The 24275-nt window shown below is 44.3% G+C and overlaps 1 protein-coding gene across 1 annotated transcript in view; it reads right to left on the bottom strand.

Moving 5' to 3' along the window:
- Positions 1-4918: 4918 nt before the first annotated feature.
- AKAP13 (A-kinase anchoring protein 13) overlaps positions 4919-24275 on the bottom strand; it is a 148185-nt gene continuing 128828 nt past the window's right edge. Inside the window, exons 20-39 of the mRNA XM_080351176.1 lie at positions 23651-23717; positions 22307-22442; positions 21228-21340; positions 20060-20206; positions 19552-19802; positions 18814-18939; positions 18592-18709; positions 17827-18075; positions 15508-15584; positions 13953-14134; positions 13786-13868; positions 13278-13457; positions 12416-12580; positions 11576-11644; positions 10598-10668; positions 10029-10073; positions 8820-8870; positions 7988-8437; positions 5914-6226; positions 4919-5111 (exon numbers count right to left, since the gene is read on the bottom strand). Of these exons, the coding sequence (XP_080207302.1) occupies positions 5062-5111; positions 5914-6226; positions 7988-8437; positions 8820-8870; positions 10029-10073; positions 10598-10668; positions 11576-11644; positions 12416-12580; positions 13278-13457; positions 13786-13868; positions 13953-14134; positions 15508-15584; positions 17827-18075; positions 18592-18709; positions 18814-18939; positions 19552-19802; positions 20060-20206; positions 21228-21340; positions 22307-22442; positions 23651-23717 (2943 nt within the window). The 3' untranslated portion in view covers positions 4919-5061. The remainder of the gene's footprint in view (positions 5112-5913; positions 6227-7987; positions 8438-8819; positions 8871-10028; positions 10074-10597; positions 10669-11575; positions 11645-12415; positions 12581-13277; positions 13458-13785; positions 13869-13952; positions 14135-15507; positions 15585-17826; positions 18076-18591; positions 18710-18813; positions 18940-19551; positions 19803-20059; positions 20207-21227; positions 21341-22306; positions 22443-23650; positions 23718-24275) is intronic.

Consider the following 24275-nt stretch of genomic DNA (forward strand, 5'->3'; position numbering starts at 1 on the left):
ATACTTTAGAGCAGGGAAAGGATGGATACCTATAGACAGCTTAAATACATACAAATCTTATAGCTGTATGCAAAGCAGTGATTGTTATCCTGTTCCCCCCTCCCCCAAGCAATGGAAGCTGAATATATTTGGGCAAAGCATCAGTGTCAGTGAAATGCGTGTGGAAAAAAAAGAGCACCAAGCCCTGAAGATGCAGGTGGGAAGGGAACCAGCATTACGCTTCCCATCACTCAAGAGCACGAGGTGTAGGAGATTAAGCCAGTTCAGCTCGCCTACCTTTAAAACTTAGCTGCATCACCGGATCGAGAACTAATCATTGATTGCTGCCCCTTCTGACAAATGAAGTGAGAGTTATGAGCAGCAGGGGAGGCTTTTTTTTTTAATTTAAAAGGGTGCCTTAAATTATGTTAAATTCCCAAACCTGGCCAGCAGGCAGAATAATTTCCAGAGTTCTGGTTAACAAGGAATGTTTTGTGGGATTTTAGCAGATACTCTCTTGTGCCCCCTACCCAGTCCTCCCTTGCTCCGTGCCACAGATATTCTAGGCAGCTTCCTCGGGATTTGGCACCTGATGAACCTCTTCTGACTTGGCGGCATTTGGAAGGACTGGGTTTGGGTGTTTCAGCAACAGCTTTGAGATATCCTAGTGCCTCAAGGAAGGTGCAAAGATGATGAGACTCTATGGATGCTCGTGCCTTCAAAAGGCAGTAGAAATCCACAAATGGCATTATTGTGCTTCTCAGCTGTGGTCAAACTTCAAGAGTGAGGAGTTCACACTCAGTGGTGGTGAGAGCTACTGGCCCAGGGATGGCACCTGGGAGGTGTCCCAGTGGCCTGGACAGTAAGTTAGTGCATGGAAAGGGCCTCACTGCACTTACTTGGTGCATCCCTCCCCACTTCCTTTGCTCTGGGTTTCTCCAAAGAAAAGGAGGTGGAGGACCAACCACTGGTGGGACTGCTTCCCCGCTGCGAGGAACGGGATGTTGACACTGGCATTGACTTCTCCTGGGGGACAGACCTGAGCCATCAGAAGCCAGTTCTCTGGTCCTGCCACTCACTCTGTCTGCGGTGCGACTGTAGTCAGATTCACACCCACTTTGGTCTAAAAAGAATACAAAAAGCTTGGCTCTCTCTAGCCCTCTCGGGGTAAAACCAAACCAAACCAGAAATATGCCTAATTGCAGCTCAAACTTTGCTGGGATGAAGAGGGGGAAGCAGTGGCGAAGCTGATTGTCTCCACGTAACCAAGATGAAAAGGGACAAGACTAGTTCCACTTAAAGTGCTTTATGGCATCAAACTGACATCAAGTTACATGTTGAGATGATCATTTAAAAGAAGCTAAGGCCAACCCCACACAACTCCACCGAGTCTCACACCATTTGCTAGAGCTGCTCTCTATCGCCGGGGTGTTCTGGCACCCCCAGCTAATACTGACCACTTTTGTACTCCATCTGAGCCCGTGCTCCCACTCCTCTGGTCATTGAAACCCCTTCTGTTGGGCAGTGATAAAGAACAGGCAAAGAAAAGCCCTAGAAAAGAAAGTCTGATTTTTTTCCCCTCCATGAAACACTAGCAAAAACAGCTCCAAGAGCCCTTGCAGAGTCCTCTTCTCGCTCCAACTATTTGGACTTCGCACAGACATTTTTGAACCTGTTCTGTGTTGCAAGATCCCAATGCAAAATGGGCTGGTTTGGGTGCTCCAAGTTGGACCAAAGGACCAGCTCTGGGAATTAGATACAGCATCAGGCTGGGCTGAAGAAATAACATGTTTTCAACAACTGCAGGATGGATGCCAGGCGTGGAACTGGAACAAACGCAATTCTAGGTCCGGGAAGAGGAAAAGCTTTGGTGATGTAAAGCTGGGACTGTAATCTAGCAGACAACCCTAGGCAACCTGCAGGGATCAGAGTGGGCATCTGACTCTGGGAACATATGCCAAGCCTTTCCAAACAAAACCCAAGAGGGAAAAAGAGATAAAAACAAGCCCTCGCCTTCCTAAAGGTGAAAGAAGGAGGAAGCAGTGTGGGAGTAAAGGCTTCGTTCCAAAAAAGTGAATCATACAGTAACATACATCCTCCAGGGACAAAGGTCTGTCCACCAGAATTTAAGACACAAACAGCTTTGATATGCAATATTTCTGGTAGGTGTACTTCTGACTCATGTCTGTGGTTTCTTTGGCAAGGAACCATGGGGACCTTAGGAGATCACTGAGTAAATATTATACTGTTTTCACTTCGGGCACTGAATGCACTTTTTGATTTGCAAAGGTCAGAAGAGATGGCCAAGCCAGGCAGAAGAGGCTCAGCCCTGCTGCTCTGGGTCACACATCTACCTTACAGTGCCCTTCTTGGAGCCATGGGACATTCCCATGCTGTGAATTCAGGATGTTGGGACTGGGAAAAACGTAAGGGATAAAAAGAAAAGCTCACTCTGGCAAAGGCTATTACAGACCGAGGGAACTTTCAGAAATACTGTGGACCTGATCTCTGTTTACACAACAGTAAATGAGCCATGCACCGCTTTGGTTTCCAAACATTTCAGCTTGCCACATTCATTTTTGCAGATGTACAAATCGCAGGGTAGAAGCCATTTGGTGAAATTGGTGTTTTTCTCATGAAAAAGATCACACTACCAGCACATGCCTCCTCCAGCTCCTTTCAGGTTTAGGAAAAGAGATCTCTCTGGACAAGCAACCAGACTCTCACGTCACTGCAAGATGCTCCATGTTTTGCTTTTTCCTTTGTCTCCAAGAGATGAGAGAAAATCTAAACAAAAATATTTCGACAAGGAAACTAACTGATAGCAGGAGTCATGTCTGAAGTCACTGCTTCTTTTTCCAGATATTTTTTGGCCCAAAGATGCTCTGCCTTCAAGAAAGCTCTCACTTGAAATAGTATAACTCTGGGCATGGCATAGGCTGCAAAGCAGCACTGCCCAAACCCTAGTTTTGTAGGAACCAGGGAGATAAGAACATTTGGTTTACCAATCTCTTGGTAAGAAAACAAACAAACAAACAAAAAAGAAAGAAAAACCCCACAAACCAGCCCTCAAACACCCAAACGAAAGCAAAATAAAAAGTAAAAAATAAAAAAATAAACCCAAGTAAACTTCTTTTAAAAAAAGAACTCTTTCAAATAAACAGAAAGATAAATATTTTTTGCAAGCCCTGCTTGCAATTAAGAACAAGCACCAAATAATATTTAAAACCAGTAAAATAAAAATAAATCTCAACCCTTTTTCCTTTCTTCCTTTTTTGTCTTTTTTTTTTGAGTCCTGATAGTTTAGAGAGCTTCAAAAGCAAGCAGGCAGTTCAGGATTCCTGCACTGACCAAGACTAAGCACCCATCTCACCATCAATGGTGCTGATACTCATCAGCACCAAGCTCTGAAAACTGCTGCAGGTTACCACCTCAGGAGAAGCTGAAATCATACAATAGTGCAAGAAGATAAACACTTTTTTTTTTGGAAAAAAAAAAAGAAAAACTAGTTGGAGAGGAAATGCACTTGACAGTTTCAAACTCTGAGCAAACCCTTGAGCTATTTTGAAGCTGATAGCATCTCATAACCATTTACGAACCTTCTCAGGCAATTCCCCTGACAGGGTTTGGAAGAACAATAATTTTGGAAGAAAGTTTGGCTTCCTACATTTCTCTTCCGCCATTGAACACGTCCGTCTATTCGACAGCTGTACAAACACCTCGCAGTCAGCACAGACCTTCCCTTTGTGTTGATGGCAATATGGGGACGAGTGGACTCCTTCACCCTGCAGCCCACAGCGATGGAAACAGACCTGTCACACAGTGGTTTTGTCCATGAGAATGTATTTTCTCCCTAGAAACAGTTAATAAGTGCACAGCGACTAGGAGCCGCCTCTGTGGAGTTTGCTCTGCTCACTGCGCTCATCCCCTGACCTGCAACATCTTGCTGAAATGCTCTGAAATCACTGTTGGCTCATTCTGCCCTGGAAATGAGCAAAGGAAGCTGACAAAATCCAGAGAAACAGAAGCCCAACAGTAACACAGTAAGAGGTGGAAGAAAAAAACAATTAACAGAACAAAGATCCCTAAAATCAGATTTTTCAGCCATCTCTCCAGTAAGTCATCAGGGATGTCAAATGCAACTGGAGAACTATGCTCTGGCAAAAAAAAAAAACCCAAAAACCAAAACCAAACAACTTTACTTAGGGGATGGGAAGACTGAGATGGAGCTCAAAGAGATTGTGTAAAAAAATGTTTTGAGTCCCTGGGGTTGTCTTACAAGCCTACCAAATTTCTCTTTTCTGCTTTGTTTTAAATATACCTAAATAAATTCTGCTTGATTCTGGAAACTGTTTGACATTTAAATCCTCTGTCCCATGGAAATCTTTTGGATTTTTTTTCCCTCTCTGAAATTTTGTTTTGAACACTGTTACTGCTTCCTAGTGTAAGGTACCTTTCTGAGACCAAACAGTCCATATACCATGAGCACAAAACAGGTGTGCAAGTCAATGGTGTTACAACTGGAGCAGTAAGGGCAAGATATTTAATATCTATGCGCTCCCTGAAAGTCATCAGGTATCACCTATCCCCATGCACTGAGCTAAGCTTAGCTGTACAGACTGTAAGCATATCCCAGTGGATACATACATACATATATGTATATATACAGTATATCTATATATGCCAGTGTGTACGCACCATTTGTAGAGTCCTCATCTTTTGCTAAATGTTTAGTTTTGGTTAGGTTCCCCAGAAAAGGGGAATTTGAAGGCACAGACCCCTTAAGGCTACGTTCTCTCATTCTTTAGCAGTAAGAAGAGACAGAAAACATCTATCCCGATCCATTTAACCCAAGGTTTGCACAGAGACACGGTACGGTTTGCCGTGCAGTCAGCCTCCGCGGTGAGAATTCACCCAAAACCACAGGAGAGAGGCCCTTTCCCACCACTTAACAGACTTCATAACATGTTTTAAATAAAACCTCCAGATGCTCGTCAGATGCAGGCACCAGCAGCGCGCTGTGGAGCGGGCAGGGAGATGTCCACTGTACCAATGCCGAGTGACCGATGGAACCGTCCGTGCTCAGCAGAAGATCTCCTCACCCTCTGGAGGTGCTTCTGACGAGTGAGAATCTGCAGCACAAAAAAACAGGTGGGAATCACTATGGGAATACGGGAATACAGCAGGCAGAGCAGGACTCTGTGTGCATGGACACCCCTTTGCCTTCTAGGCCCACCGGGCACGTTAAAGATGTCCAGTTCCATGATGAGCTTCCATGAAATTACATCTCATAACTGCTATCAGTGAGTTAATACCGACAAAGCTGGTCATCTGAGAGCATGAGATCAAGTTTCATGTGATTCAGAAGTTTGAGGTGCAGAACTGAGACCTAAGGGGATCCAAAACTACCAGAGAAAATCCTGTTTTTCTTTGTTTTCAGATTAAGAGACAAGACAGATCAGCTCTAAGGGAAAAGAGAGGCCATCAGAAGGATTGTGAGTATCCCTTCCAAACTACAACAGAATTAACACAAACAGCAATGCCACAGGGGCTGCAACAGCCAGGAGTATCCCAGCAGCAGGTCCTGAAAGCACATACACTGAGGCAGGACATTTTCTTCCTCAAAGCAGAGCAAGCTGAAAAATACATGGAGAAACCAGCCTGTGGAGGCTGCTCAGGATGGGACAGGGAAGGAAAGGAGCAAGGAGCAGAGTGTGTGCCTCTGACAATCCCAGCAACTGCAGGCAAAAAAGCCCGCAAAGAAAATCACTTCAAGCTCGGAACTCCACTTATCACAGCTGATCTTCTCCATCCATCAAGTGTTACCATTCACATTCAAGGCTAGATTTCACGGCTTCCACAAGTTTGCTGGCTGGAGCAAAAAGCCAGCTCACCAAATCTGAAAAAACGCCTATGACCTCCCCTGACACTCACCAGACTGTTGGGAGCGATGTCCCCTGCCCTTTTTCTTCTTTTCCTTCTTCTCCTTTGGTTTGGCTAAACTGAAGAGGCGAGTAGGCATCTGGGGCTGTTCCTCAGCCACCTTGTTAGTCTGGTTTGTTGTGCTAAGCAAATGGAAAGTGCTTTTCTCTTTGTGTGTCCTTGAAAGACTGTTCCTTTTAGGGGAGACAGACAGTTCCGCATCAAAGTGCCCTTGTTTAGGAAGGGAAGGGCTCTTCTGCTTGGAGGAGTCATCGACACTGGACTGGGAGGAGACTCTTGAGAGTTTCTCATGCAGATTTGAAACCTATAAAGGAAAACAAAAAAGTGTTTTATTGGAGCATGAAAGAAGCCAGCAGAGAACCTAGATAGGAAAAGTGTGTCCCAGACCCGAGGCTGCTCTTGTGAACATCCAGCCCACTCACCGGCTAAAATGTGGTTCCTACTCAGGCCAAGCAATGAGGGAAAAAGCCCTCTCTGAGATGAAGAAATGAGGAATATAAAGAATAAGGCCCCAGTATCTTTCGTTCGTACATGTACTATGTGATGTATCAACAAGCCAAGGGCAAATATTCCCTAAGATCTCGACAACGAGACTTACCCTGCATGATTTGCGCACACAGGCGGTGGCAGGAGGCCAAGGAGAAGGGTGCCTCTCTGGCAGGGGAACGCCAGCGCACGGCACCAGAGCGGCATGTGTCAAAGGAAGCCTTCCCAAGTGAAAGATGAAAGCAAAAATATTTTTCCTGATTTTTTTTTTTTCCTAACGGCTGTCTCAGGATGTAATTGAGTCTGCACATTCAAAGAGAAGATCAAAACAACAGCTCAAAGCCTCACCGAACCCTCTATTAATAGCTCAGAAATGCCAGTAAGATACTCGCCTCCAAAAGGTGCTGACTTCTTCCAATCCCCCAGGCCTCGCAGTTATTTTACCTCTCAGCCTCTCCCACAGCATCTGAACCCCTCGCATGTCTACATGCGTTCAATGCTGGAACAGCTTCACTGTGTGCTTGGAAAACTTCTGGCCTACTCAGGAACCAGGGTGGGAAGGACCAAGCCCTCCTCTGATGATTTGCTTTTCAGAGCTCACTGCTGAGCTCCGCAATTAGTCCATTCAGGCATCCCAAATCATTTCCATTCTGCAATCCAATATTTAAAAACTAATTTTGCTACAGCTCTAAGCAAATTACATTCAGAACTTGTGAGTTACAAACAATCAATCGACCAAAAAACAGGCTTAAGGATCAAATTCAGCTGATGTTTTGCCAACAGATGCTTGTTCTCCTCAGCCAGACTGCCATGCGGTTACCAAAAAATAAAGCCCAGCTTGCTGAAAAATTCACAGAGCAGGATCTGCGTGTGGCCTTTTCTAGCTGGTTGTGGGCAGGCAGACAGCAGAAGCCTCGTGCAGCAGAGCTGGGGACTTTTGCTCACTGAGACATGACCAGACTGCAGGTGCCCAGTCTCTTTAGGACAGGGACAACGCCTCCCTCTTTTCTAGATACCGAGAATGCTTTTGCAGATGGATATAAGCATACAAACAGCCTTCCCCTTCAGTTATCAGCCTTGCAAGTGGCTTTTGTGGCAGCGGGAGGGTGTAGGTAACCCACAGTGCTCAAGCTCCTTCTGAGAAGGATGTCTCAGCTGCCTGTCTGCTCCCCAGAGCTCAGCCCCATGGGTTGAAAGCCAACGTCAAAGGCAATATCCATCTCCCGGGATTGCCTGGGGCATCTGCTCTGCAAGCCAGCCACATCTGCTCTGCTGTCCACCAACACACGGCACAGAAAAGTGGGTGTTGTAACCACCTACTGTTCAGTACTGGCCTGGCATCCTGAACACACCGTGTTGCATCAACACTGGCAATGCCTGGGCAGCTCTGGAGGTGGAAGAAACGCAGCCCTGCACATCACATGCAAGGAAAGAGCCACTTTTAAATACCAAGCCCTGCATGTCTGGAGCTGGGCTGGTGTCAGCGTATCACTGCTGGCATGCCGGTGGCCAAGGAGGCAGCCACGAGCTCCCTGCAGGGCACGGCTTCCCCAGGAACCCAGCTGTTGGTGTCATTTACCTGGTTGTGGTCAGGCTCCTGCCGCATTTGAGCTAATCGCTCCATGTCTTGTTTGAACTGCAACTTCTCCCTCTCCAGCTGCTTCTGCGCGGCACGAAGCCTCTCCAGGTCAAGCTGGTAGGAGGCCTTCTTCACCTGCAGCTCCTCTCGCTCCCGCTCGAGATCCTGCCACCCTTTCTGGACCTGCTCCTCTCGCTGGGCCAGCTGAGCCTCCTGCTCTGCCAGCTCTTTTTCCCGCACTTCCCACTCCTTCTCTCTCCTCCTCCTCTCCTCCTGGTGCTGTGTCTGCTGCTTCTTCAGGTTGGCCAACTCCTGGCGCTGCTTCTCCAGGTTGCGCTGCTTCTCTTGCTCCAGCAGCGAGGTTGGCCGAAAGAACCCTCGGGTCAGAGCTCTCTCGCTCAGAGCCAGCTTCTGGTCCTCGATGTAGGTGTCCTGCTGCAGCACGACACCCTAGGAGAGAGGGGACACAAATGACTGCAGCATCTGCTCCACAGAGAGAGGCTCCATGCCTGAAAACCTCAAGATGCTGTATCAAACCCTTTCTTCTCCCACCAAATTCACAGCTCAGCACTGCTGCCTTGCAGCTGAGCGACCGGAGGGTGCTGGCAGAGCATCTACTCAGCAGCTTCGCAAATTCAGGCAAGCACCAGTTCACTTAGGCAGCAGCTCGTTCCTACGACCTGCCAGCACGCTGCCTACAAGCCAGCTGCTGGGATGTGACAGGCAAAGGGGAAAGGGAGATGCATGTGAAGCGCAAGTGGCTGTTACTGACTTGTGGGGTGCGCAGTTTGGGCAAGCAGTGTGCAAAAGCGGGATGAATGGCCAAGCCTACCTGCAAAGCACTGAGCAGCTTATGGAGGCTGGTAATGGTTTGAAGGACCTGCTGCAAGAAAACAAAAGCGTTGCTATTAGATCTCACTGTGTGCCTGGGTGCATGTAAAGCACCCTCCTTTTCCACTGTGACGCACTGGTCTGACAAACTGTACGGTCAACCCTCTACACCCTCGTTTTTCTCACCCTTCACTTGCAATGACTCTGTCACTCCCCAGTACACAAATACATCCCTGGGACATTTCAGACATGCCTGGCATTGTCTTCCTCACTTTCCTTGCTGTCAGTGCGGCAGGGAAGGCAATGTTTACAGAAGCACTGAACAACACAGACCTCATGGGAACTCCCAGGCTGTCTCTGTGAACCATTTCCCACAGCACCAGTTTGCTCAAGAACAAGCAGAGCAATTGGGATGAAACTCAGCTGTTCACCTAAAAATTTCAGGGAGAAAACTTGAAGGGGCAAAAGAAGAAGAAATCTTAAAATGAATGTGAACTATTTGTACTCTTCCACCCCAAGCTGATCCATACAAGTCCCACTGTCCTTAGACAGAAAACTGCAATTCAGCAGGCACATAAGTACAGCAGGTGTGCTCATGCAGGCTCTCTGAAAATACAGGTAAATGTGAACACATCGTGCATCGATACCGGGCAACCTACTTTGGAGCAATGCCTTATCTCTAAATATATTTTTAGCCTAGCTAAAAAAATTCTTTGAATCTTCCATATTCTACAATTACTTTTAAGAAGAAAAACCACTGCTGTATTTGCAATAGTGGTGTGATAGCCAGTATTAAGGGAACTGCTTCTCATTCTGCCATTAATGCTAATTGGGAGTTATGAATGTGTATCAAAGGGAGAATAGAAATCTAATTGCCCCAATTCACTGCACCTGCAACATAAAATTAAACTCCCTCTGTCTGCAGATGCACAATAAATACAGCCCTGTGCATCCTAGTGGTAATTAACCCATGCTGCCTATAATCAGCACATATCATCCTGCTGGCAAGCAGATGACAATCAGCGAATTCCCTGCCTGAACATCCAAGGTTAAACAAATAAATGACACAGTGGGTTCAGCTTAATGTATTTAAAAGTCTACATGCGCTTCAGCAAATGAAATGTATTTTCTTCTACATTATCACCTATTGAGATAAATTCATTTGCCACTTAAGTGAAGGAAACAGCTGAGCAACGGAATCAATTCTTACCTCGTTATTCCTTTTCAACATGAACATCAGATTAGCATTTCCACCCTAAGAAAAGATCACAGATTTAATATGAGGACAAATGAGAAATCACACCAAATGTGTTCTGAAGCTGAACTAATGACAGACACATTAAACTTCTCCTCCATCTTCCATTCTGGGAGAATCCATGCATGTTTTTTAGACAAGTTAAAATAATATAAAATAAAATGTTAATTAGGTATCATTTTGTAGTTTTATGATGGATCGATCCACAGCAAGAATAGGTGCAAGCTTCTAGTTGACCTTATCATTTCAATAGTGATGCATAATTAAACACATGCTTTAGCTGATCTGCAGACAGATGGCAGATAACCTGTGCCACAAAGGAATACAACTGATTTGCAATGGTTTTCAAGTCAGGATTTCAGTTACAGCAAAGTGGTTTTTGGCTGTTACTTCTAATTTTATTTTGTTTTTAACTTACTAGGATGCACTCAATTGTCAAGGAATTCAGGCATTTCTCAATACTAGAATTGCCAGTCTCTTGAAATCTGAACTCAGTGGCAGCAGACAGATAAAACAGGCGATACCTTCTTTAAAATGCTGTCCGACTCTGTTCTCCGAAGGTCCTGAGCATCATCGCCTTCATCTTTCGCTCCACCTAAAGGAGGAAGCCAGCATTGACACTGGTTATTAAACATTTTAAATCATAGATGATCTTGCTAACGTCTGAGAAATTTAATACGGGAAGCTAGGATGTTTCATAAAAAGTGACACAGAGCTCTCAACACTTTAACTAAATGTATTTGCTCCCTATGTATACAGAACATGTCTGGACCACCAGAAAAAGTGGATGTAAATTCAGATTAGGATTGGCTTTGGTTTCAGACAATGTGCTGATAAATTTGACACACTCCTATTAACTGGTGGTCTGTCTAGCCCCTGCACTGCTGTCTACTACCAAAGAATACTTGCTGAGAAGACATAAGAGAAAATAAGAGCCAATGGAGAAAAATACCAGGATCATCTTGGGGTGTATTATTGCAGGTATAGTTTCAATGCCTCTCTTGTCTAAATGGAATTTACATCTGAGTCAGATACTGCTGTGCAATACCATGTGTAATTTTATGCTAACAATTCACCCTTAGCTATCAGAAACCTGTATCTTAAAGGGACACTGGACTTCTCTTTCTATCTCGCCCCTGGATGGCTCATATCAGTGCTCCCCAGCAGAACTGAAGTGAGTGGTGAGGCCACCAGAGCCACAACCCTCCACTTGCGCTGCCCTTCCGCTTGTGGCGGTGAGGGAATTGCTTAGCTCCTCGGTCCTCTGGCTCTTGCCAAGACTCTTGCACTGCCCTTGCCAGCTGAAATGCAGCCCATGGCGAAAACCCACACCTGCTCTGGTAACCTCCCTACTGCCACTCTTTTAACAATAAACAACTTTACATGCATCTGTATCTGCAGCAATCTGTAGGACACCATGCCTAGTGTGAAGGCTATCTCCTCCCACCACCCCCAGGCAAGCTTTGCTATTAAAGGCTGACCGTCAAGTCCTCCTAACAGACCTTCTCTCCTGCACCACGTCCTCGGACCTTCCACCTCTTTGCAGGAGGAAACACCTCCCTTCTGCTTTGCTGTATGGGAGAATGAAGGGGAGCGAGGTTATAAGCCTTGCCCAAGGTTGCACAGGTTATGAACAGAAGAACTGGAGACGAAAGCCAGGTTTCATGCCTCCCAACCTCCAGCTGAACAAATAGGCCCTGCATTCTTTGCCCAAATTCTCCCAAGACCCTACAACTATTGAATTACAATCTAATTCAAAAGAGGACGTTTCTACAGAAAACCTAGAGCTTAACAATGAACAGCCTTCATCACTGCAACAGAGAGAGAGGCACAACCCTAAACAAACCCGTCCAGCGTGAATATATTTGTCATTATGATGACAAGGCCTGTGGAGAGCTTTGCAGCTTTCCAATAGAGCTGGGAAAACCTCTACATACTTCTCATGTCTGACTGTCTGGAGCTAACACTGCCCCTTTAATGCAGAAGGTCAGACGAGGTCCAACAATCCCAATGCTGAGACAGACACCAGCGCAGCAAAACTGGCTGTATGGGGAGTATGAGTGAGACCACAGAGAAAGGAATTTGAAGACGGGGAAGTTTCTGATGACTAGGGCAAAGAAAGAGAGCATTGGGAAGCAGCCAACTATGCCACTGAAATAAATATTCACACATCTCTTTGGGAGAGACTTAATTGCAGGAATAACACATGCAGTTGTATGCGGAACACAAATGCACAGAGAGCAGAGCCAGGGGAGAAGGTGCTTGATTCAGCAATATCCTCAAGAGGATAGGATGACATGTATTATTAACAAATGCTGATGTGCACATATGCCACTACTCACACTTGGAGGCATTCATCTGATGACTGTCAAATCCTCCAAAAGTTTCTGCCCTTCTAGGGAGAGAGACGGGGCCAACTCCTCCTTCTTGTTCCATGGCAGCGCTGCTGACCTGCTGCCCGAGGGCAGTGCCCAGGCTCCTGTTCACCAAGTCTTGCAGGAGTTCAACTGATAAAAAGCAAGGATATCTCCATTAAAGACCACCTCAGGCTTCTGAGCTATTTTCATCCCTGTCTGAGCTCAGGTCAGAAATTCACACACCTTGCTGTGCTAAGAAACTACGTTACTATGACAATGATATGAACTGTATGCATTCCCCCTGCTAAAACCCAGTCTGTCTGACCATTAAATCCAACTCCTGAAGCTCTACACAGGCTTATACCTTCCTTTTCTCCTGCAGGCAACCCTGTTGTGCTCTGACAACAGTACTTAATTTTTAGCCTTTCCAAAAATCACACCGGAAAGTTGCCTGTGTTTCCATCTACCCTTGCCTTTGTCAACAGATCTGCTTGTCCCTTGCAGGCACAAGCACCTGCTGGAATCCAAGCCCCCATCTCACACCTTGCTGGGACTGAAGCACAGCAAAAACCTGGACAGTTCAAATTTCAGCCAGGGATAAACGCTGTGGTGCTCCTGACCCTGGTGCAGATGCGATGCACGGTTGCTCTCTGTGCTGCCTTCTTTTCAGCCCTCTTTCAACAGCCACCAATATGGGAGACAATACCATGAATAGCAATATCTCCTTATCTATTCTGTTATTCTGACAAAGAGAAGACTTCCCCTGCAAAATTGGTGCTTGAAGATGGTTTCACTGACGATGGGTTAGTTGGTTAGTGTAATTACCGTGTCGCCCTGACTTGCTCACCCTCATTTATTGCAGTTTTCATAATGGCCTCTCCTTTTGGTGCCTCTTCTGTGTTGGCTCTGAAGAGCAGCCTGGAGCCTGGCATGTCCTCCTGTACAGAACTGTCTGCCATGTCCTGGAAGATCTTAGTCTTCTCCTCCAGCAAGAGGAGGATCTGCTTATCCTTCTGCTGAAGTTGTTCTGTGGGGGTGAAGAGAAAACAGAGATGAAGACAGAAAACAAAAGCTTCGGCAAGGAAACTGAGAGATTCCTGAGATATTGGCTCCATCTAGTGGAACCTGATGATACAGCCATGCTCTGTGCAACCTTGCACAGTGATGACACCCAGCAGGCTCAGAAAAATAATAATGCAAAACGCGATGAGGTGCAAACAAGGACTGCAATCATTTACTGGATGCAGGTTTCTCACTCCTTTGAAAAAAACTCATAGTTAAATCACAAAACTTAACAGAATTCCTGTAAAATTTTCAAAAATCACTCCCCAGATCTGTCCCAGGCAGGATTTTACCTTTCAGTCCTCTCACTTTTGCGTCCCACACTTTCTTTTCAAACTCGGACTCACAAGGGACTCCTTCATCTTCATCTTTATCCCTGGGGTAAAGAGATATATCTCAATTACTACCAGAACGTGATCGTGTGCATCACCTGCATTGCAAGAACAGCTTTGGAGCTTACATTGTGTTCATTGTGTCTTGAATGATCTGTATCCAGCCGTTACGCTCTTCTTTGGAGCTGGCATGGACTTCCACCATTTCGGGATCTTTTACACCCATACTGATCAGGAACAAGCCCTTCTCTTCATGAGCCACTTCTCGTACGATCAACTTCTTTAGAGAGATCACAGTGGATTTCTGGTCCTTTGGATGGAAAGAAACAGGTGAGGAGGGTGAACTCTACTAGTTCCCAGATGCAAACTAGCATTAAAAAGGCCCCAATAACCGTATTGCTACCTCTCTCAGGTTGTAAACATTTTTTGAATCTATTGTCTAATAAAAAAATAAATCATTTAAATGGGGTTAAAGAACAGAAAACGGCTTGCTTTCCTCTGGTTCTGTAGGAAAAGCAATTTAACCTTGTTCCATTTCAACAAAGAATTAATTTACAGTTGACTTTGTGGTTTTGCAAGCTCTGCCATATTTTGCTCTAACTCTAGCAGACCTTTGATCTCCTCTCCTCCTGCCCACGTCCTCTCCTCACTAATATCACAGCTCCTTAGACTAAGTGCAGCTTGATAGCCTCTGCTTCAAACACATTATCTTCACCATCTCTCCCTACGAGGGAGTAACATCTTGCTTTCAAAGCCCACAAAACCCCTGCTGTTCTCAGAAGCTCACAGCTGACTCCTGTGATGGAGAAGACTTGTGTGTAAGATGACGTTCATTGCGAGCTACGGTCTCTGAGTAATCAGCCTGCTCGGTTAAAACATCCCTGTGCTGCTGTGTCATCTGCATATGAGTCACCCCCTTTGTGCATTTTACAGGATGCTACAACTGGGGGGATCCGGTAGTGGTTCGCCAGCAGGACCTGTGTGCAAACCACCTTCCCCTCTGCAGGGCACTGACTCTGTGCAGATGGTTGGTGAAACAGTAATAACAAATTATCAGCTTTCAAAATGTTCAAAGAGTGGAAAGGTCACAAGGTTTAGCCAGTCTAGACCATGCCTGCGAGGTACAGCGCCAACAGACTCAATTAGGTCCCAGCTTTGGTTTAGCAGGTCAGTGTGCCTAGCCCTTTTATGAGGCCTGCCTTCAAAAGCTAATGTTTTTGGCCTTGTGCGTTACAAATATATTCCTCTGACATTTATTTTCAAGCTGTTCTGCTGAATGTACTGCAGTGGCATTTCACACCCCCCCGCCCCCACAGTAGCTCACAATGTATTAGGACATTTCCTTCTGCTAAGATTCATTTTTACAATGTTTGCATTATCCCATTGCCCCCTCCCACTCCAATCACTGCTTCAATGTGCACAAACTGAAAAGGAGTTAAGTGTATCAAGTGACAGGCAGGTTTTCGAGGCCAATTATCAGCTGTGCCAGGCACTGCAGAAAGGGGAGGTGGGGCATGAAGACTTGTTTTCCTATCAAAAAGAACAAGAGTCTGCTCAGCAACCAAAAATGTTCTAAGCAAGAAAATGAAGTTGTTAGCAGGAGATGTCTGGCTTGGCTGCACAACCCACATCAAGGGTCTCTCATATAGAAAAGGAAGGAGGAGAAAAAGGTTGAAGCCTTACCAGTGAGGCAAAGACATACTTCTGGTCCTTCTCCTGAAGGAATATGAGCATGTCAGAGAGGAGAACAGCCTGGACTTCTGCAAAAGAAAAAGCACACCAGTGCAATATAACCATACAACTCACCACGAAACAGATTTATTTGAATAACACCGGTGCTGGGGAGCAGCAGGGCTGCCTTTGCAAATCCTGGAAGCAGGGTCAACCTCCTCATTAGCAGTAGGAGCAGGGGCAGCTCCTGGAGATGCTGGGTCAGGTTAGTTCTGAACTAACTTTGCGTTAAGCAGAACAGAACAGCACTTGGGAAACATGCTGGATTTTCTCTCATCTGTCAGAGCAGGGGTGCTCCTCTCTAGCCACATGCTTTCTAACAGGTAGGACATGGGCATAACAGCAAAAGCTAGCGACACTTACTGAATAGAAGTGCTGCTTTCTCAAACAATACTGTAGCCCTCAAGCAAAATATCTGCACAGGAAGTTTTGGGTTTTATGGTTCTCTTGATGAGTGGTTTGTGGAGTGTAAATTATCGTGCAATAACAGCCTTTGTCAGTTGCAGTTTCTTTCCCAGGACATACTGACTTCAGGAGCCACCACTAATTCAGCTCACAGACCAACACAACTCTTGCAGACTCCAAGGGGAGCCTGCAGGACCTGGCTTTCTTTCACGGCAGAAGGAAGCACAACATCAGGCCAACAGAGGATTTTAAATCAGAATACAGCCTCTTCCCAGAGTACACAGACAGCCTTCCAAGTCTCCTAATGACATATCATAAAGTTGCACAGCAACTATCAAGTACAATGCCCCACCCAGAGCCCTCAGTACAAAGAGTTTTTGTGTAATGTACTTGGGAAATCTTGTGACAGAGAGGAAGCAAACCAAAAAAAAGTTAAATCATCCCGTGGGTAATTCCTTCCATTCTGCTTTGGGAAGACAGGATCCGTTCCAGATAAAAGAACCACCAAACTTTAATCAAAGCTACAAAATGAACTCAAAGCTCTGGGAGATTTGCAGAAGTCAGCATTTGACTCTTCTTCTCTATCATCTGTGCGCTTTGCCAGAGTGCTAAAACCCTCTAAGAAAAGTTTTTCCTATACTTCTCTGTGCTCCGTATTTCAAATCCTGAAAAACAGCATCAATGTATGAACCAGCTCCTCTCACACTGAACTCTGCAGCTTGTCTGGGGGACCTGCCCTTGCTGGGAGCTTGCAATACAGACAGAGGTATGTTTGTGCATTTCTATGACTTGGAAATGCAAATGCAGTCTGTACTTATCACAAGATTTCACAACAGCAGCATAACTTGCTTCATCCACCACCTAAAGTCAATAGTCATCTTGGGTGCCTAGAAACCATCCGTAAACTTCCTGTTTCCACAACCTCAAGATAAATCCTACTTGATGTGGAATTTCGTGTTATCACTGCCTCTGCACAGCATAGCACCAGGCTACTTGTCCCCATTCATGCCCAAGTACCGTGGTTTAATCAGCTGATGCTGGAGTGAGAGAAGGAAAGCTCAGCCTTCCTGCCAAGCCTGAGAAACAGTCCCGACTGCTCTCACTGCTACTGTGGTCCCAGCTGAAGGCTTCCTTGGGAGATTTAGCGTTTAATTCAGTAGAGAACTTCAGTGCTCAGCAGAGCACGGCATCTTAGAAAAACTATTTCCACCTGGTAACAAACAAAAAGCAAATTCCAGGTAACACTGACCAAACAAGAGGCAGCTGCAGGGACACCAGAGCTTCTCCTGAACAGTTTGCGTCAGCGGCTCAAGAGGTTCAAGAGCACCAAACAGCTGGGACACCTCTCTCGAGTTCCAGGGAAACTGGGATGGCAATGCTGGGCCTGGGCAGCCGTACTGCAGACCTCAGAGCACAGGGGAGGCGGTGCTGCCGGTGGGCAGAGCTGCTGGGAAGCTGAGGTTTGGGGCTGGATGCAGCGAATGTGCTCCCTGGAACCGCTGCACATGCGCACCGTGGCGTGGAGGTCTCACCCACTGCTCTGGGAAACTGCAGCCCCATCATGTCCTCCTGGCCCAAAGGGTCCCCCAGCAACTCTGCTCCTTGGCTGACACACCGAGGTGTCACCACAAGCCAAGGCTTCAGCAGTCACCAGGAGGAGAAACAGCTATCAATCACGCCAGAAACAGCATGAGGAGTCAGAAATGCTGTGATGGGAAGCAAGTGTGCAGAACAGGGAAAGCTCCTGTCAAAGTCTCTCAAAGCAAAAGAATAAATCAAGGCTGGAGACACCAATCTCAGGACTAATCCTCCATCCAGAGAGGGTGAGCTGTATCCTCCCCCTGGCAGAAGACAGGATAGTCTTACCTTTTAACCGGCCTGCTGCGTTTTTTAGTGAAACGGGCCCATCTCGGATGAGCTTCCGATGCCTCAAGTCCTCTCTTGCAAACATCTGGCCACTCTTCATCCTCATGATGGACTTGCTATCCGTTCGGTTGTAAATCTCACCAAGGCGCATTTTCTTTTCATAATTGCTGACTTTGCTATTGACTGCAGCAATCACATCTTTAACGAGGTTTAATGACTGAGTCAAGTCTTCATGTTCCACCTCATTTTCTTTGAACAGAAAGAGAAACACCTTGATTTCACTTCATCCTTGTGGACTGATTTTACTTCCTTCCTCATCTCCCTCCCAAATTCCCACATTATAAGTTTTTAATACTTTTATGAGACAGGCTGCATTCTTCCCCCTTAAGGAGACTTTCACAAAACCTTTCACATATGTAGTTGAGGTTGGGGGCTATTCAAATATACTTTTATAGGAGACTGTATAGGTGAAATGCGCAAATTAACCACATATTTTAGCCTTTACCAAAAACAAATCAAACTGGGAAACTTTGGAGTCTAAGCGTGTTGCTCCATAATTAGCTATAGACAGACTTAACTAAATCAAGCTACCCGAATAACTAATCCTAAATGGAGATATGAAACTCAGTTATCTCACTACAGTGGTGTGAGACTAGTGTGGTGTGGTGTGCATTAGTTGGTCTAGTCTAAGAAAAGCGAAAAGGATCCAATAAATTTACTGTGGAGGAACAAATACACGCTTAGAATAGAGGAACTGACCCTTACCTTTGGTGTACTGCAGTATCCTTTGTAAAAGGACCGGGTACTTTGTGATTCTCTGTGTTACCAACAAGATACATTCAGAAATCCCAAGACGCCTCACCAGGGAACTGCTCATTTTTTTCTAAGGAACAAAGGTGAAAATTTCAGTACTGTAGCAAAGCACTCACCAGACAGCACAAAGGACATACTTCTTTCATCAGCGCTGTCTGTTCTACCAGGTCCTACCTTGACAAATGCTTGAAACCGCTTGTCCTTTGAGTACAGATCTTTGAAGTTATTTACTGCTTCATTGTGATGCCCGCAGAATTTGCCATATGTTTTTTTCATTCGCTCAGCACTCTCACCAGAGAACTGCAAGACATGAGACACAAAGGTGCAATTTGCACTGAGCTCCCGGTGTGATATCCCAGCAGTGCCTGCCAGTCTCTAAAAAGAGCCTGAAACCAAATTAATCCAAAGGAAGTCCTAAATCAAGCAAGCATAACTCTAGAAAGTAAAGAGCTGAGACTAGGACTTCACTAAGCGCACTCTTAATGCAAAATTTGGGATTTTATTCACACGGCTTAAAAGCCAACAACAAAAAAAGTCAAGACAGGCAGACAGAAGAAGAGAGAAAGCACAGATAAAGAAAATGACCCACCCAAAGTTAAATAACAGGTCAGTAACTCAGCCAAGAAATACACTGGGCATATTTTGCTGTGGTCTATTCCCTGCCATCCAGGCTATGGTCAAACTGTTCTGTGCCTGTCAGGGAATGCTTCTCTTTCCCACAAAATAAACTAAACTAGTTTTCATCATTAGACCTTCCTTTGAAAGTGCAAAAAGTGTATCACAAAGAGATTTTTACATGTGTGAAGAGTAAAGGTGCCATCGGCTGTGATCATCTAACAGGCATGAATAAGAGGGGAGAATGCCTGGTTTCCAGCTATGCTCTGAGAAGTGCAAGCATTTTCCAGCTCTTACTTGATTCACTAGGATGTCACCTATCCTCTTGATAACAAAGTTCTTTTCGCTTTTGTCCGCCAATGACTCCTTCTTCCTTTCCAAAATCCGCTGGAAGAAGTGACTGTGGATGTGCAGCAAGTTTTCCAGGCAGGGAAAGATCTTGTCCACAACTTGTTGATCATACTGCAGTTCCTTTAACATCCCTGCACTGTATACATCGTTCATGATCTTCAGGGTGCGGACGTGATGCATTTCCGTCTGCATTAGCTCTGTATGGGATGAGAACACGGTCAAAATCTCAAAATATTTTATTTTATTTTATTTTAATGGTTTCTGGATATGTGAAATGCAGAAAGCAAGCTTTCACTGAATACATTACATTTCTAAGAACTTCAAGAATTAAACTTTGCTTTCTGAGGAAACCAAGTCAATGCTTCTATTCGCTGGCCTAAAGCTTCCCAAATTCATGCACCTATCTCAAGAAGCCATCTACAACGTGTGAAAAATGAAGATGCGGGTTTCTCACCGTAAATGACATCTTGCCGTTTGACAACATCTTTGTTTTGCTGCTGTAGGAACTTGCTGTCCACCACCTGGCTCCAGGACTCTGCCTCCAGCTGCTTGGAATCTAATTCCAGGTCTCCCATCAGCTGTCCTTCATTCATGTCTGCACCTTCACAAACCAATGTAGGTGCCATTAAGATGTGGGTAACTTGTCTCCTTTGAGATTCCTGTCTATTCATTTAGGTTTAGGCTTTCTCTGTCATACCACAGACATCACACACGTTCTCCTTTTCTCATACAAAAATGGAATTATGCGATGTAAGGACCAGGTTATGTGAAGCACTTTTAAAGGTTATTTACTAGTTGCCCAAAACTAGTTCACAGTTTTCACACAGACCAGATTCTAGCAGAGATAAAATAGAATGGATTCTTTATGTGCAATGCAACATCATCTCAGACAAATAAAACATCAAACACCCATTTTGTCCTCCTTCATTTATGTCACTGAATCAGAGCATTGTGAAGTCTGTGTTTTCAAGCTTAGAAGGCCAGAACTGATGCAGTAAACACTACATAAATTACACACACACACGTATCTTTAAGATTGCTCATTTGTGCAGGAACTGGGAAATTTTCTCTTGTCACCATGAGCATCCCCTTGTTTAGTCCTTAATAAATTAAGACCATTCTGTTCTTTTCAGGCAAATATTGGCTAAGATGTAAAAAATACTGATTATATCCTAAAAAGCACCATATAAAAAAAAAATTTAAACTTCAGAAATTACTCCACTCTCAAACCCACAAAACCAATCAATATGTTTTTTCCTTCCTCCCTCTGGGAAAAATAAAATACCCACGAAATCAGCATGAAATAGGTGACAAGAGTGAAAAATCTGTGGCTGTAGGAATGGACAGGACACAAGATGAAATGTTGGTCCCTGAGCTAAATTCCAAGTAACTCAACTGTAACTGAAACCTTCTACATGTTTTCTCACAATTCAACAGGCTAAAGAAATTACTATGTGGGCTTTGTTTTAGTTTATTGTACTAATATCCTAAGATTAAAGTGAATGCACTTTAATTGTCCGTTAGAAAGGAAAAACACTTGCTGAAATGCCAAAATGGATTTTCTGTTTCTGGAAGCAGCAGTGAGCCTTCCTTTTCCTATAAATGCCATGGGAATCTCTTACCTTCGTCAACCAGTGACTCCGTGGATTCATTCACCCGGCTGATTTTATGTAAGGAGTCTGTTGACTGCGACAGGAATTTCCAAGTGTGTATTAAGCTGTCATCGTTCCCGACTCTGCAGAAAAACAGAACACCGAATATTGTTTATGAGATCAAAAACCAGCCAAATGTACTTTCAAATACACAGAAGAAATGCATTTTAAATATGAATGGAAAACCAAAGCAAGTGTTGCACGGTTATGCACAGAAATGCACTTCTATTAATTGGTTTCTGACAACTACCCACTGGGGCTCAACAAGTTGTGAGATTTACAGTTCTGAGTGATGGTGCTGCTTCTGTAAAGAACCACACCTGAGGTGTTATGGTTTGGATAATTCCTTGTCATTACTTTTCATTTTACAGTCACTTCCCATCCTCATTGTCCTTGTTGCACACGGTGCAAAAATGCAACACAAAAGATGATCCAAGAGAGTTGCTACCTCTGAGAAAGATCAGAAAAGTTGACTGAAATAAATTGTATCATGAATAGCCAGGGCATACAAACTGTCCAGAACATGTCAGTTCATGCTACTGCCCTGGGTGTAGAATTGCTCAATATGAAGGTAGTGTAGGAAGGATAAATTTGATTTTATTCTACGATTTTTTTGTAATTAATTATGTACAATGCAGTCCTGAATCAGCATGAAGACTGCAGCTTTGTGCCTCCACCCTGTTGTTATGGACACAAAAATTAGCACTATACCTGAGCTGCAAATGTGTGCTTGCACTGTACCCAGCCCAAGGCAAGGGAATTTCCTCCTGGAGCCCAGAGCATCTCTATGAAGTGGCCTTGAATAAAACCAGGCCAACTCAGATGCCTTTGAACTCACGCCATGACTAAACTAAGACAGACAATCTGATGATGCAGAAGACAACTGATGCTATCATATATAATATGGTTATTTCTGCTTTTGTCCTCCTCTTTTGTACCTTTAACACAAATCACAGTACGCAAATTTATTTTTAACGAGATTTGAATTTCTCTATGCTCGCAGCATCAGATAACACACACATACTCACGTACGCAGGGAGAAACCTTACCCTGCAATGTTCTGTATTGAGACACTTTTTGAAAGTGCTGTAGGCTGTTGTGATCTCCTGTTATTGAATATTGAGGTTACGGTGTTTTCATCAGGAGCAAGTATTGCAGAGCGAGGGCGCTCCTTGGGTTGCGAGCCTGGAAGGGAAGCATCAGAGAAAAGTCAGCTCATGCAACTGTGCTGTCAGCTGTGATGACGACTTAAAGAAACCAGGCTCTACAATTCACTTATTTTCCTTTTAAGAGTTGTCACCAAGAGATATCAGCCGTTAGAAACAGCCATACCAAGGAAAGAACATCAACCCCTGTGCAGAACTGACTGCATTGCACTACGCTTAAAAGATCTAGGTGGGATTGGCTAGTCCAGAAACATACAGTTGGGAAACTGAATTTAGTTTTGTTTGATAAATAACCACATATAGCAATCTACTATGTTTCTTTTTCATTTCCCTCAGCCTATAACTATATGCATCTTCCTGCTTCTGCTCAAACTTTTTGAGATAGGTTTCATTATCAGTATGTACCACAGAGAAACGCTAATCCTTATCTCATTACACTATCACACACCTTTAACTAATGTTTTCGTATTAATTCCAGATTTTCCCTTCTTCATCCGCTTTTCTTCTTTCTGGAGCGGTAACTCTGAATTCCATTACAAGTACCACAGTGGGTACATCTGTACCATACAGTGTGGTTTCATATAGTGATCACCAAGCTATCACTAAAGAAGCTTATCAAAACATGGTACCTCAGAACCCATGTGTGCTATTTCACTCTTATTTTTTGCCCTCAGTCACACTGGGTGGCTCTGTAGTGCAGTGTATACCTCAATGTAGCGAGGGAAATGTTATCAATATTGCTCCTATTGAAATTTAAACTTCCTGTTTTTTACTACCTCAAAGCACAAGACTAATTAATTAATTAAAAAAAAACGTATTTTGAAGAAACATCCTCTCCACTTGTAATCTTAACAATTTCTGTTAATGTAATACACATAGTTGGCTTCTTTCCGATGTTGGACACCCATGGACATAGGTTGTGTCTTCTAGATTTTGTGAACTTCTCATTTGTAGGCATTCAGCAAGCTACAGCAGTCAAATAGATACTCTAAATCTGAGATGACTTCACATTTCCTCAAAGCTACATGGACACAGCAGAAGTTTATGAACTCTGTGCAACTTCAGTACAATTTCTGAAATCCCAAACTTTGCTTATCATGCACAGATGTTCTCATCCCTGCTTTGACAAATTCTTATCTTTCATAATATCGAATATTAGTTGTCAGAACAGTTGAGAACAGCAGATACAGACCATCACTGAAGCAGAGGGAAAGGAAGTTTTCTTACTTTTGTTTCTCATAGTTACTGTGGGTAATGAAGAGGTATCATGAGCCTGCAGCATCCCTCTCTGTGGCTGAAAGAAAAACAACATTCACTGTAATTTCTTCTTGCTTTCTCCCATCAGACTGTGCCACATAACTAAAATAAAAAAGCTATGTATTCTCTGAGTCCTCTCAGGCTAGTTCTTGGCTGTATGTGCATTTTTATATGTGTATGAAGGCACACACACATGCACTACCCCCCCAGTTGCCATCAATGAAATGGGCAAATTAATAGACGGAGAAATGTGCAGTAAATAGTAAAACGAGGAAAAGTGCTGACAACACTGAAGAGAACTGAAAATCATAAATGTATAAACACTATGTAGCTTGGAGAACCACACTGCAGAAGAGGTTTCTCGCATTTGGGGCAAGCGTGAGTTTGTATGTTCCTCATATAAACAACACATATATTTAATAGTTTTAATTATGCATCATATACACATGATGCTGCATTACAGGATGCAGCAATTGAGAATTAAGAGATATGGCATAAAAGGGTGCTGGACACCCCTGAATTATGCCAGCGAAGTGTTTTGTTTTTTATTTAATCAAAGCATAGGTCAGACCATCTCACCATAAAGTTCCTGTGT

The sequence above is a fragment of the Nesoenas mayeri genome (assembly GCF_963082525.1).
Source record: "Nesoenas mayeri genome assembly, chromosome: 11".
NCBI lineage: Eukaryota > Metazoa > Chordata > Aves > Columbiformes > Columbidae > Nesoenas > Nesoenas mayeri.